The following is a 15,967-nucleotide window of genomic DNA, read 5'->3' as shown; positions in this document are numbered from 1 at the left end:
AATGTTAGGCACCTTGATTTTATTAAGCACTGCGAGAATAAAATCCTATTTCAGGGTGTCAAATTCAGATTTTGGCTAAAGACCGTAATTTTCTTCTATATCTCGGGAAGACCATGACATGTAAACCAGAGGAGTTTCTTAAGGAAGTCTGTCGGATAATTTCAGAAATAGCAGCTGCTCAAGAAGGAAGATTTATAAAAGTTGGTTTCTGTTTTATTGCATTTTTGTATTAAGGTACAAAATATTAGTACGCATATTACAGTTCAAACATGTCTATTATTTAAAAAATTACAATTACAATATATTTTTAATAATCATATTAATTTATTGAAAAACAATTTACAACTGTACAATATACAAGAATCTAGAGGTGAAATAAAGGTGAGAACAAATCAGGAATTAAACTTATTGTTAATTTTATTCTTTTATTTAAAATTATTTTAAGAAAAGCAAAAAATTATAATATACATGTGATAAATCCATTATTTGCATTAGAATTATAATGAAAAAGATTATGATAATATCAATGATTTTATTATTTCATTAAAAATATTATAGAGTTATAAAAAGTCATATCAGAAATAGGATTATCGAGCTGAAATAAAAATAGGAATAATTAAAATATAATTTCAACAATTTAGTTATATTTCATTAAAAATAAAATAATATAGAGTTGTATTAAAAATAGGATGATTGGAGTGAAACTAAAATATGGGTCAAATAAAACTAAGGTTATATCAAATTTGGGACCATTTAAAAAAAAAAGAGTTTCGCTTATTAATAGAGATAAGATATTTGTGTTATAATTATAATAAAAAGATGATAACTATTATACAATTTCAAATATTTTATTATTTCATTAAAATATGATATAGGATTATTGAGTTGAAATCATTATAAGAATTGCAATTAAAAATGGGTAAAATAATACGTATAATATTATAAGTCAAATAAAGTAAAAGAATACTTAAAATTACACATTCAGAGTTATAATAAAATTCAAAAGTGGTGAAACCAAAAGTTGAGGTTTTTTAGAAAGAAATGAAACCAAAGAACCACTTAAAAGAGTATTTCACTTATTAATAAAGGTTATTAATTATAATAAATAAAAAGATTATAACTATAATGCAATTTTAAAATTTTTATTATTTCATTAAAATATAAATATTGAGTCATATGCGAAATAAGATTACTGAGTGAAAATCAATATAATAATTGTAATTATAAAAACAGATAAAATAATATATATAATATTATAAATCATATGGAAATTAAAGAAGAATATATTGGTGATACTTTGAAATCAAGAAGTACAATTAAAATAAAATTCTACTAATTATACTAAATCAAAACGGCTAAAAATAATATATTTTCAAATAGGAGTATGTTACATTATATATATTTGTAAAATGGAATTAGGATGGCCGGGTTGCTTACAATTCAAGAAGTATAATTAAAAGAAGTATAATTAAAAAATGTAATTCTAAAATTAAAGCCAAAAGGCTAATACAGCTAATCTATTGAATTAATACAAAGATTAAAGCCAAAAGGCTGATACCAAAGTAAAACCAAACACAATATAATCATAAGACATGTGTTATTATATGACATTTCATTTTTGTGCACACATTTGTGCTTTGACCGTATAATTAGAATATTAATTTTTAATTTTTTTCTTTTTGTGAATAAAAATATATAACTAAAACTTTAATTTAGAAAAAGAAAATTTTAAAAATTATTATTTTATCTATGTGGTCAAAGGGTGCAAAAAAGTCAAACTCGACATATAAAATAAAATAGAGAGAGTATAATATAACAAAATTAAAATCACATTTAATAGAATAATAAGACATTAACGTACTTGAATAAAGGGGTAACCAAAAATTTTAGTAGAATTAAAAGACCTACAAAATATAAAAAACTAGAATTGTGAGATATACACAAAGAGAAACTAAAAGTTGGTGATACCAAAAATTGATGAAACCAAAATTAATTACTATTTAAAAAGGGGTTTACACTTGGTGATACAGCACACAAAAAACTAAAAGAAATATGCAACATGATCAAAAGATATTAAACACTTGTTCATGCTATTTCCATGAGTACTGTATCTCCACTTTTCCAAGCACTCTTCTCTATGTCAAGAAAAGGTAAATTATAGTGCAATTCTTACAATATGGCTGTGCACTCTATCAATATCAATGGTCTTAAAACTTTCCATTAATACATATTGGGCTAAACTACTCAACTCTAAAGAGTGTCATACTTAGATGCAAATATGCACATATGCATCTTTGGTTCTATATTTTAAACCAAGGATGCATATATGCATCCTTGCCACATCATCTATTACTACAAATGGAGGGGAAAAATTAAATAATTATTATCTTGCACAACTTAAAGTATCAAAATAATATTAAATTAAGTAGAAGTTAAAATATTTATTAAAATTTGAAACTAGTTATTGAACTAGCATTGGAGGACAACTTTTATTTTAGCACCAAAAAAACACTTTTTGATTCCAAATTATAGCAATAGCTATAGCCATTTTGCATCTACCATTGGACTTGCTCTCACAGCCCACTATGACCAACTCTTCAATATGTCAAGAAAAGGTAAATTATAGTGCAATTCTTACAATATGTCTGTGCACTTTATCAATGGTCTTAAAACTTTCTATTAATACATATTGGGCTAAACTTTCTATTATAGTGCAATTCGACATGTCTGTGCTATAATGGTGTGCTCTGATCTAGACTCAACGACATTGGTTGATGTACTTCATCTAGACGAGGAATGTGGTGTTTGGAGCAAGACTTACACTTTAGGACCAATTCATTGTGGTACAGATAAATTTCACAGTGTTTCAAATATGGTGGTGAGATTGTCTTTAACAATGCCAATATGTTGTATGATCCCAAAACAAAAAGGATGAAGGTTATAGGCTATGGTCACCAGGAGTTTGTAAGTGGCTATAATTATACACCAAGTCTAGTGTTTCTCCATGGAATGGAGCCGTTGCATACACAAAGTCACTGGAGATCAGCAGCGGTAGGAAGGCCATTGTGGAGGAGACGCCCAAAAAGCCACCTGAGTTTACTTTTAGCAGGTTACTTAAGTCCTTAGGTTGGACTGGCAGTCAAAGGCTACTTGATTGCTTAGGTTGGGAACACTGGGATTAACTGATATGTTATATGGGATTTGGTTTTAGTTTGATATGTTAGTTTTTTAGGAGTAACTCTTTCAATGTATTTCTTTTTTCGAAACCTGCAGTAAGGCCACAAGAGTTGTTCTTACCTGGAAATTTTAAGTTGTACTCGCATCACCAATAATTGTATTGATTTTATAATTTTATTTTTGACGTGAATGTCTACAGTCGATCATCCATTGATCCATTTAGTGCTGCATATATTTATTGACGGACATTAAGGAATCAGGCCATTGTTTATACATGGCAATGATTATTAACCTCTCTTGAGCACCTTTCGAAATTCAATTCATCTTTTCTGTCATTTCATAGAGTATCTGTTGTGTTGGTTTATATTTCAAACGTATTCCACCTCCATGTATGGTGTATAAGTCATAAGTTAATTAAAGTCATGCATGTTTTGTCATTTATGTCTGCTTTCACTTTCTAATTGGCAGGTTATAGAAAACACAAACACCTCAATGAACTGTAGTTTCTAAACGAGATTATTAAGGTCATAATACATCTGTATTTGTTTTGCCATTACTGCAAATTCAGGGAATTTTCGGATGAACTTACAGGGTCACTATTATTCTTAAGTAGGCCTGACCTTAAATGAAGTATCGATGGGGGTAAGTAGAAAATTGTAGAAAGATAGGATTCCTCCAATTTCAGTTAAAAATTGTTCTCCACTTTCAGTTGAAAAGCACTATCATTCTTCCATGGATACCAGAAGTAATCAATTAACTTCACCCGGATGGAATGTTCTCTTAAGCTTCTTCTATGATAAGGTCACTCGCGGAAACTTCATTTTACATCTATGGTAAGGTCACTCGCGGAAACTTCATTTCACATCTCTACAAAGCAGGAATTAGTTGCAAGAGAATAAACGGTCAGATGGTAATTCCTGTATTTTACTATGTTGATCCACCAGAAGTACGACAAAACAAAGGAAAGGAAGTTCTGGGGAAGCTCTGCAAAGTCAAATGAGCCTTCACTCTGATGATGTCATGGAGAAGTGAAAATCTGTTAAAGGATACCGTCTCCAAAAAAATGCAAATGAGTAAGTCTGTTTAAAACTATAGTGTAAAAAAGTATGAGTTCTTTTTCCAATTATAGTGTGAGTTTTCCTTGTTTTTCCTATGTTTTGCACACATCCAAGACATGGCCAATTCTCTTCAGTTTTTTTGTGATGTGTAGGATGGGTCAGATAATTAATGGATATAATATGTATATAACTTATATTTAAACTGATAGAATTACAGTTCTTTATGTTCAATTATCTAATGTATTCTCAGGTTTGATTAAAAATTAACAGAAATAAATCGAACACTATACAAAATTTTGTGGAGAAGTTAGCACCACAAGCGACTACAAAAATTGATAAACCTTGAGGAACATCTACCTGGGATAAATTATGCTCTTGAAGAGATATATAAAATTAAGCATGGAATCCAATGATGTCGGTGCTATTGGGATATGTGGGATGGGTGGAATTGGGAAAACTACAACTGCTAAAGCTTTACAGCAAATTTTCCAAAAAATTTGATATCAGTTGTTTTATTGATAACGTAAAACAACATTCACAAAGAGATAATCCTCTACTTTCTCTACTTTAACAACTCTTAGTCGATTTTCTCAGATGGAAGGATAATAAGGTCCATGATTGTTCTCGATGGTCTGGACCAAATAAGCTATCCAGGATTCCTAGTATGGATTTGCAACTTGTTTTCAGCTGGAAGTAAAATTCTTATTACAACAAGAGATGCAGACCTGCTAAGTCATTTGAATGTTGATACATCACACGTCGATTTATACTTGGTGAGTGAACTGGGGAATACTGATTCACTAGAGCTCTTTAGCTATCATTCTTTCAAAAAGTCAGTGTAGCCTGAGAGTTTCAAGGAGCTCTCCCTAAGCTTTATAACTCATGATGGCAGTCTTCCATTAGCTCTTAAAAAAGTTCTGGAAAGACAAGCTTGAAAAAGTTAGAGTAATTCCAGAGAATGATATACAGAAATTTCCTTGTTTCATCCAAGATGACCATTTATTTTAAAGAGATGGTGATACCCTGATTTCTGAACTCATCCGCCTGAGCTTATAGTCAGTCCAGACCCTGACCTATATGGGAAAATGTTGTGACAAATGATAATACAGATTGATATAGGAGTTAGAAACTGCAGGTGGCATTGGTTTTGTGTACACTGCTAAGCTGAAAAGAAAAAACAAACATACTTGTAATTAGAAGATAATTTTTCTACTGCAGGTTGCATTAATTGTTCTGAAGTATCTGTAATCAAGCTTTAGAAGATGATCAAACATATTCCCTGTGTGACAGCTCTGTCATATTCTACTGATAATTTATCCTTGGAAAATACAGCAAGTCTTTTAATCATGCCATTTCATAGAGTCTCTGTTGTGTTGGTTTAATACAGTAAGTCTTTTAATCATGGCTATTTCATATTAAGTTTTTCAGGATTGGAACTGGTACCTGGTGGGAATAAATTGTTCTCATATGACTGCGCTTTTCTTTAGTTTTTGGGGGCTACGACAATCCTCTAGTTTGTAAAGTATATCATGCATTGGCCTAGATATAACACCTATTTTTCAAACAGGTGGCAAAATTATATGATATGCCACAGTTCCAGTCCCGGATCAGCATAAGACAATTTGTTTGAAGAGAAAAATCGACAAACTTAAGCCCAAATCTATGCCAAGAAACCGATATAACCAAGCAAAAATTCCAAAATAATGGAAAAGAAAAGGGCAAAAAGATACATCTGTATAGTTGTGACAAAAGTAACATTTTATTCAAAGAAAATCTAACCAAGGATACCCTGTATATTGTAAATTTTATTTCACAAAATTAAACAATCCAGTAATTATACCAAAGATCCAAAATCACAGAAAATTGATCTCAAATAAAACCGTTAAAACACGAGGGGAATATCTTCACCACGCCTATATAAGACAAAGTTGTAATGTAAAAACATTGCAGTGTAAGATTACAATATTATGATCTTTAATCTGTTCAAACAGTTTACAGTACACATAACGTTGTACTATAAGATTCCAATATGGTGATCTTAAATCTGTTCAAATTTATCAACGAGCCTTAATGCAGTTAAAAATTGCACACGCTGCCTCCAACTTCACATCAAACTTAGCCCCTTCAAGTAGGCTGCAGAGGTTATCTATCAAGCCGGCTTCCTCCAGAGCCTGTAAATATTAGTTACAAGATTAGGTAGTTGCAACTAATTAAACACAATAAAATTGACATGTAATTTACACATGACATTAGATAATGCAGCAAGGATGACTTGTAATTTATAAGAAAAATGCATTGAAATAGAAACCTACTTCTATGAATGTTCCGTCCTGAGCAGAAGCTATCTCTGAAATTATCCTACAGACTTCCTTAAGAAACTCCTCAGGTTTACATTTCATGGCCTTCCCGAGATATTGAAGAAAATCATTGTCTTCAGCCAAAATCTGAAGAATAAATAGTTAATTAAGCATAAGAGCACTCCATGAACAAACACGTATCATGGAGAATAGCACACCTCACAATCTAAATACTGCTATAAATAAGAATGAGTTAATTGCATTTTGCAACCCTGCCTTTCATTCAATAACAAAACTATATACTTACTTTCAAAAATACAGTTTGCAACCCCTAACTTTCGACATCAAATACAATATACATCCCTTTAACCATTTTTTTAAAAATATTTATATTTTGAAGAGTAAAATTGAAATTCAGCAAAATATTTAAATAATAATTATATTTAAATTAAACTAAAAATTAGAATCTCAATTTATAAAAATAATATTAATATCAATTATTTTATATTTTACTCAGTATAATTTTTAAAATATAAATGTATTTAGAAACTTTATGATTATATATAAAAACATATATTTTGCTTAATAAATATATTTTAAGTATTTAGCATTATGATTAATTTAGAGCATTACTAATGGAAAATAGCTACTTCCTGATTTTTTACTTACTTTTTCCTCTTGGCACGCATTAAGGCTACTATAAAATATATTTTATAATTTATTTTTAGAATTTTCTTTTTCTATAAAATTAAAATTATTTAGTGAACCATACTTTACGGAAATTTTAAAATGCGTACTGATTTTCCATCACCAATGTAAAGAACGGGTGGGGTATAATCTTTTTTCATGTAAAATATGCATTAAAATAAATATTTTTATTGATTTAAAATTTTAGTTATTAATATTAACATATTAATTTCAATTTTATAACCGGAAGGGATGCATGTTGAAGTTAATATTAAAAGTTAAGGGTTGCAAACTGTGTTTTACAAAATAGGTATACTATTTTGATTTTAAATGAAAGGTGGGGTTGCAAAGTGCAATTAACTCAATAAGAATCTATACAATCTTCTGAGCTAAGTTCTATGAATTATAGGGACATGAACATCAAAACTCCATATGTTTGATAAAAGTGTAACAAAATGTTGACAACCTATGTTATATATATATATATAGGAGCCTACTCCAATATAAACCAACTTAATCTAAAAACTAGAAACCAATTCAGCCCACTTCCGTCAAACACCCTGTTGTCTGTTTCCTTTCATTAATATACCCGGTCTCCCCTTTTTTCCTCTTTATAAAAAACTCAGCACCGTCCTTTTTTATTAATAGACACGAGTCATGACACGATACACACAAATTATACACACAAAATAAATCACCTACTACTCCATAATCAATCATTGATTTGTCATTATTATATGCAAAATCACTAAACTTTACCGATAAATCAATGACTTATACATGAAATTCACCAACACTTCTAAGATTATACTAAAATTACTATTTTATATTACACAAATCAGTGAAATACTGGATTCACGCTAAATTCGCTAATTCATCTAGCCAAAATCACTAATCTATATAATAAAATCACTAATTTATATCACAAAAACCACTAAATACCGATGCATGTATATCCACCATTAAATTACCATATGTTTGAATATCATCATACATTTCAGATCTACTCCGACCATCGACTATACTATAAATCTGATGTATTCCACATCGCTATCATCACCATATGCAATACCATCATCTTCGATAGAAATCACTGACTCCATTCATTACTTCTCATTATTGATATTAGAAAAATCAATGATAAATGTGTTTATTTTAAAAGAAGAATAAGGTACGGAAGGCAAAATAGATAGAGAAAATAATTTTAGATCTGGAATAGCGAGTAAAGAGAGTGATGATGGAGAAAACAAGTATAGATCTAGCTGGAGAGAGAGATGTATATTATTCGGCGATGGGATCATCGAAGAATTTAGTTAATGAAAAAATGGGCAGAGGTTTAGAGGTTTAGAAAGATGAAGGAGGAGAGATAATGTTAATAATTTAAGAAAGAGTAGACACATGTACGTATTAGGTTAGGTTGCTGAAAATTTATAAGATTTAAAATAATGAGTGGCTGAGATAGGTTTCTAGTTTCTATTTTAAAGGTGGTTTTTATTTGATCATTTACCTATATATATATTCCAGTGTAATTTTGAACCACTATAATGGTTAAAATATAGGAAAGAAGCTTATGATAGGAACGTAGCCGATGCAACACATAGCATATGCAACACAAATATAAGGTCGTACCTATGTTACCCGGACTCGGGTATGGGTGTCGGACACGGGTTCGGGTCCAAGTGTCGGACCCGGCAATATTCCGAAAAATTTACATGTTTTTGGCTTAAAATAAGTGTCCATACCCATGTTCGAGTGTCGAGTGTCCGACACGGATACTCAAAACAAAATGAAGAGTATGGGTAACTAAGGGTAGTACATAGAAAGGGCAAGTGAAAGATGTTGGCATCCTCTCCCCAACGAAATAACAAGGGAAAGGGAAACATCAGCAAGCAAGCAGACAAGAAGCAATATCACTAACAGTTATTAAATAAAAGCCAAGATGTATTTAACTATGAAAGCTATATACACTTGAGCTGTTGTCAACTGTTTCTTCTTAAAAATGTGGGCTTGAATAGTAATATAGTACAAAATGTGTCTGTCGATTGATCATAGGACTAATCATACCTGAAGCTGATCAGCCCTACCCCATCTCGCAATATTGCCAACTGCTTTAAGTGCCGAACTGGAAACCTCAGCATCAGTGTGACTGAAACACCGGTGAACATTAATATTAGTATTTAAAAAATACAAGGACAAAATGACAACAAAGAAAGTAGCCCAAATCCACTTACTAGATTAATGCTATTTGCCTTTTAAACGCTTGTTCTTCAAGTTCCACTTGCTTTTTAAAACTTAGATACTGAAGTGCGTCACATGCCCTCTCTATATGGTAATGATAATCGTATTCAACTTGAATTATCTTGTCCAAAATGGTAAGAGCCACCCTTTCCTGCAAACAATGGTTTATTTTAAATGCAAGGAGTTAGTTAAAAATTAATGACTCTCTATGGTGGGGAAAAAAGAACTAGCAAAGCGGAAGAGCACCTGATCAGGAGAAAGCTTGACTTGGCAAACAACTACCATAAGATTTCCCACGCAATTCATTGTCTCAAATTGATTATTGCAATTTGTAACAACATCGAGCGTGACATTTAGAGCATTATGTTCAACCATGAGACTTGCATGACGTTCTAATCTTATCAATGTATACATAGCCTACACATTTAAATAATATCTCTAAGTACGAGTGCATTCACACAAGTGACTAAAATACAGAAAACCAATTGACTAATTAAGTGAATCTTACTCGGAGTGCAGTATCACGATTATGATGCATAAGATCCACTAGGTATTGAATTGCGTCGTTTATAATTACAGCATCACATTTATCAAGCCTTGAAGCGGCCAAGATGTAAGTAGCTGCAAACTGGTTTAAACGTGTAAAAAATGTTTAGTGTCTTTAAAATTGAAACTAATACTAACTATAAAATTCAGAATGTATCATGACATCAAACCTTGATGGATTTGTTGTCAATTTCACGTAGGATCTTAACAATGCGCTCAAGAACAATTGGTTCGAAGGCAACTTCAGCAACTCTTTGATCTGTTTGTCGAAATAATTAAGCTCAGTACACAATATATTTATATAATTGATTAAAGGAGGGACAGTGAAGAATAACCAGATAGTTTACCACGAAAAACAATGCTTTTAATTTCTTTAATGGCACTTGACAGCTGCGGCACATTGACGTTCATAGGGTCGCTGAACTTCATAAAATCTTTAACATAAGGTTCAAGCATTGTAATCTGTAACGAATTCATTGTCAACAAATATAATTAGAGTAAAGAATAGATACATAATACAAGTGAATAACAAAATCACAAACAACATATATATATTATAAAAATACCTTTGGTTGGAGATTGAATGCAAGCCTCTCCTTGACAAAAGAATTATACTTGCCAAACCTGGATCCTGGTGGCGGTTTCAAGAGATCTTTTTTGCGATTTACATATTGCAGAAACATATCATCAGAACCCTAAATAAAATTTAACTGATCAGATACGAATAACTAATCAGGGAATAAAAAATTATATACAAAGAGGTCAGGATCAAGCATAACGATTAATCAAGATGATGAAAATATTGTACGTACCTTCCCCCGAGGGTTGATTATAAGGTGTTTTGAGTTAGACACACTATTATTGGCGACCCTAAGTATCTTTGTTTCATAGGGGTTGTCATGGATCAGTACTGTTTGAATCATCTTGGATTAATTTCTCAAGCCCTAACTTCAGACTTCAGACAAGATTGTTTTGGGATGGGATGGGATGGGATGGGACGTGTGTGTATATAGGGTTTATAAAAATCGTGCTTTTTAATATATATACTGGATGGATGGGAAAAAAATAGAAAAAATTCAAATATCAAATTGAAATTGTATGATAGTGGGGGGTATTGAAATTATAATTACATTCGATTTGAAATATAAATATAAATTGCCATGTTTAAAAAACACACTGCCATGTTTAGATTCACTGTGTGCATGTATTCAAAATTCAAAAAGGTATTGCATTGAATTCATCTATTTTATATATATATACAGGAGTTGTCTTAGAATGGCCGTCAACTTTACAGCCAACAGCACAGATCATCATATACATGGCACAGGTACAATTTCTTGTGTGTTTTTCTCATTGTTTGTCTCTTTTACTTATTTCTTGATTTGACTGAAAAATGGCACAGGCTTCTCTTCCACATGTTTTTCTTCCAGAATTTCGTTTTACTGAAGATTTAACTGGGAAAGACTACAAACTTTATGTTGATGAGTTAGCAGGATTACTGACGGAGTTAAGACCGGTGCGCGGCAGAACAATCAGAGTTTTAAAGCGTGGTGACACGAATTCTGTTGGTGAAAAGTATCTGACTTTCATTCCAATCAATTACCGCGATGAAATTAAATTCAGATTAATTTTCTTGAGTGCAAACCTATACCAAATAGGCATCGAAGTTGATGGGCAGTGTACAGTTCTTTACGGTGATAATTACCAAGCTTACATAAAAAGTGGTGCCAATAAATTTTTGAGTGAACATATGAAAAAAGTTGTAAATTGTCTGAGGCTTCATAAACTAGATGATGACCCTGCGTTGTGTATGGTTGGAGATAGTTACCCAGAATTAGAACGTGCATGTGGTAAAAAAAGATCAGAAATCATATTGGGTAGAGATGAATTTATTTCAGCTCTTACGTATCTGGGTACCACAAAAGACTTGAAAGAAAATCTAGCAGAGACGTGTCTGCATACTATACGTGTAACACAGATGATATGCGAACCTCTAAGAATTGAAGATTTGGCTCAATTTGTTGAAAGTAAGTTTGGTCAAGATCCAGAAGTTCCCGGTGATGACTTGTTAACTTTAGAACATCAGTGGGCTAATGCATCGAAGAGACTTCTTAGCAACATTGACAGTTGCTTAACTTTTCCAATATATTACGGAGATTCTCGTGATGATGGACTAAAGGACGATTATCTCTTTCGAAAGTATAAAGCAATCAAACGTTTCGATGGTAACCAAATAACTGGCAATGACGATAGAAAGGAATATAAGAAGAGTTTGATATACTCTTATCTAGTTTCATGCCTTGGAGGATGTATAAAGGTTAATTCATATATAATATAGCTACTAATTCAATTTATTGAGGCTATAAGTTCAAAATATTATTATTGATTTGATTTATATTGTATATCACAAGGAGATGTCGTTTACACCCGATTACATTAGCACTGTAGAGGATATCACCAATATTATATTAATTCATTATCATGTAAATTTCAGATATCTGCGCCAGTGGATCTGGGGAATTATTTGGGGCATCGAGTCAGTGTAGTGAAAACTCTCTTTAAGGACCATCTCTTGCTGCACTACAACATGAAAGATGCACCTGATAATGTATGGCTTGTCTGCTGTTAATACTTTGTCTTCCCTCATTAACTTGTCTAATAATATGCCTTGTTATCAGGTGGTTGAAATTATTGTGGCTGATTCAGAAGCCGAGAAATTTCAAAAATTAGATAAGCAACCGGTAAAATCTATTTATAGAAATAACATATTTTGGACATACAAGAAGCAAGAAGGTGATGCTTCAATGGGAAGATTCAAACATACTTTGATTGAAAAGGTATTGGAATTTCAATGTACTTTGGTGTCGTCTAATTTTAGTTTTATTTTGTACTAGTAACTTTTTGAAGTTAGTAATCAGTTTCTACTATTTTTCTGTATTTTTTTAATATGTTGTCAATTAACTTGTCATGTTGATACTTTTAATTATAGGTTGATAATGTGGAGAATGCAATTCCCCTGATGGACTTGGACATAATTCTCAAAGATTACGTAAGAGAAGGAGGATTGAATGACTTCACCAAATCCTGGAAAAAGTATACACAAAAGAAAGATGCAGACCTTAAAACTGCTAACATTTCACTGGAAGATGCCAAAAAATCTGTGATCAATTTATTTGACATGAAGGTATGTATCTGTTGTTTATTCCAGAAATTTTGAATGCTAATATTTCGTCAGCTAACCCCGGGCTATTATTTTCTACATTTTCATGATGGTTTTATATGTTTTATGTTCATGTAGGTAGAACCGGTGAATACAAGACGAGTGCGCCCAAACCAGCTTTACCTATCTGGCAAATTTATGGACAAAATTGAATTACTTGTTGGGGCTACCTTTACAGAAACAGGAACTGGATCAGCACAACAAGTTTCAAATATAAGACTTGAAGTAAGATATAGTGATACCGCACAAGATTCCGTTTTTATTGCTCACGTAGATTCCTTGTTAGAAGAATTTAGAGCTTTATTTTCTTAATGATACATCATCTGTAAATGTACCTTTGTTACTAGCAGTGATGCCTTTACCTGTGTATACTGTTAAAGTGTGTCAGATGTGCAATCAACATAACTGTCTCTGTCATTACTAATTGGAAAGATTTAGATATTACTAAAGCCAAATTTAGAACACACCACCTTAAAAACAAGCTTTATAACCCTGTGTGGGGCACGGATACTTTCTAGTACTGCTGAGCAACATTGTGAAGCCCTGCATTGGTTAGAAAGATTTGGGTATGGTTTTAGACAGGGATATGAGGTGTACATGATTATCAGTGTGTTGGAGGACACCACCATTGGTTCTTATACCAAATCATCTTCTTCAATTTCCCGCCATTGAGCTAGTACATGTTCTGCGACTAATGGCCATGTAGCACATCCCTAAGGCCACTCAGTAGTGTCATGGAAATGGCGGAACCAAGATCAGACTCATCTTTCTTATATCTTTCGTTCATGTGTTGGCATGCTTTTGTCTGCGGTGTTTCCTTTAACATACACTTTTGCAGTTTATGGTTTCAGATGTAATTCCGAAAATTCTGTATTGAGTAATTATTTGTAAGCTATGGTAGTTGGCACGGCCGTCGATTATGGTGTACAAGGAGCCCTGCAGCAGAGGAGGGCCAACTTTGCTGTATACAAAATGCTTTACATATATGTGTTTTTTCACTCTTACAGGGGACCCCTAAATTTTATCTAGTTGGGGGCCTCAGAAAAAAGTTGAGATTGGTCTAGTCGGAACAGAACCACACAAATATTTCATTCCGCAAATTTTGAGAGAACGACATATTTCCTTGCTCTTTTAAATTCAACTTATGTGAGAGCTCTCTGGCCATTAGTAATTTCAGCTGTTTGGCAAAAGAAGTTGACGTGCATATAACAGGATTTATTCTGTACTTGCTTTACCACAGCTATAAATATCATATCTTACTTTTTGTTTTTTATGAGTCCATCAAAGTTGTCACGTTAAAATATTGATTTTTAAAATTGTTTAAGAGAGAATTGCATAATGCACTCCTTAACTTTTGCCAAAATTCAAAGTTGTATACCTATTTTGAACAATTGCAGATTGCATCCTATTATTTTCAAACCCTTTTCAAGTTGCACACCTTTTGTAATTTTCCGTCGAATATGACCGTTAACGTTAAGTGTTTGAACGGTAAAGTTGGTATATTAGTATTTGAACGATAATTGCAGCTTACAACCCCTAACTTTCAGTTCGTATGTAAAAATGCATCACTTTGACAATTACAACTAAAATAATGAGGGTAAAATAGGATTTTTAATATAAAATTTAAATAAATTTTGTAATTATAATTCAAAAAAAGCTAAAAATATTTATAATAATGAATTCTTCCCCTACACTAAAAAAAATAATACTCCCTCCGTCCCTAAAAACGTTTCTTGTTTGTGTTGCCAATGAACACTTTTGATTGTTAACATCTTTAATTTCGTATTAGTATTAAATATAAAAATTTCACTGTATTAAAATACTCATAAATACGAATTCAACAAAATCACTCATGTCTATGTTTAATCTTATAAAGACGTAAATTAGTTTTCAATCGCTTACCATTAACAGTACAAAAAGTCAAAATCATAATAACATTTTGGGACGGAGAGAGTAACATCATATTATTTAAAAAAAAATTGATGCAACTGATTTAATATTAAAATTTAATATATATGTAATTTAAATTAATTTTAGTGGATTATAAATTTTTGAAATTAACACCATGTAATAAAAATTAATTTGAAACTATGACTCAAAAACTGAAAAATATAAAAATATATGTAAAATTCAATTTTTAACCCAATTTAGAACAGATAAATATTTGGTAATTAATTTTTCAAGCTGAAATTCCTATTTTTCCCCTGCCCAATAAAGGAAATTAGGCAAAAGGGGTGCTTTTTGTACCGAGTTTCAAAAAAAAAGGGTGCAACCTGCAATTTCTGAAAATAGGTGTAAAATATTGATTTTGGACCAAAACTAAGGAATGCAAAATGCAATTCTCTCAAAGATGTAAGTAGATTTTGGTTATAAAAGTACTAAATTACCCCTGCTGACTAACGTTAACGGTCATATTTGACGAAAAATTATAAAAGGGGTGCAACGTGAAACGTGTTTAAAGTAATGAGATTCAATCTGCAATTGTTCAAAACAGGTATACAACTTTGAATTTTGGCCAAAATTAAGGGGTGTATTCGATAATTCTCTCAATTGTTTAAACGTATAGTGGGGATTTCTTTGCTCCCCTGACAAAAGTATCATTTTATTTTATTTTTGGGATTTCTTTGCTCCCCTAACAAAAGTATCATTTTATTTTATTTTTGGTACAACAAAAGCATCATTTAATTAATTTACCATTAATTTATTAGGTAAATATATACTCTAAAATAAGAAATTGATATTAG

At 31.6% G+C, this 15,967-nt stretch overlaps 1 protein-coding gene across 1 annotated transcript; it reads right to left on the bottom strand.

Moving 5' to 3' along the window:
* Nucleotides 1-6,134: 6,134 nt before the first annotated feature.
* On the bottom strand, nt 6,135-10,974 carry LOC141693897 (uncharacterized). The gene is made up of 10 exons (XM_074499085.1): nt 10,816-10,974; nt 10,570-10,698; nt 10,351-10,465; nt 10,174-10,262; nt 9,966-10,085; nt 9,704-9,874; nt 9,451-9,608; nt 9,284-9,365; nt 6,548-6,679; nt 6,135-6,406 (listed from the first exon to the last, which is right to left on the bottom strand). The coding sequence occupies exons 1-10, from the start codon at nt 10,924-10,926 to the stop codon at nt 6,293-6,295; spliced, it is 1,221 nt and encodes a 406-aa protein (XP_074355186.1). The 5' UTR covers nt 10,927-10,974; the 3' UTR covers nt 6,135-6,292.
* Nucleotides 10,975-15,967: the final 4,993 nt, after the last annotated feature.

The sequence above is a fragment of the Apium graveolens genome, chromosome 10, assembly GCF_009905375.1.
Source record: "Apium graveolens cultivar Ventura chromosome 10, ASM990537v1, whole genome shotgun sequence".
Taxonomy (NCBI): domain Eukaryota; kingdom Viridiplantae; phylum Streptophyta; class Magnoliopsida; order Apiales; family Apiaceae; genus Apium; species Apium graveolens.
The sequence above is the reverse complement of the archived record's forward strand: the minus strand, read 5'-3'. Positions and strand labels throughout refer to the sequence as shown.

What these genes read in the sequence shown, in the direction of transcription:
- LOC141693897 (XM_074499085.1), bottom strand. Translation starts at nt 10,926, where the DNA reads ATGATTCAAACAGTACTGATCCATGACAACCCCTATGAAACAAAGATA. An exon ending in TAATCAACCCTCGGGGGAAG is followed by an intron (nt 10,699 to 10,815) that starts GTACGTACAATA and finishes AATTTTATTTAG; the next exon opens with GGTTCTGATGATATGTTTCT. An exon ending in AGGCAAATAGCATTAATCTA is followed by an intron (nt 9,366 to 9,450) that starts GTAAGTGGATTT and finishes CCGGTGTTTCAG; the next exon opens with TCACACTGATGCTGAGGTTT.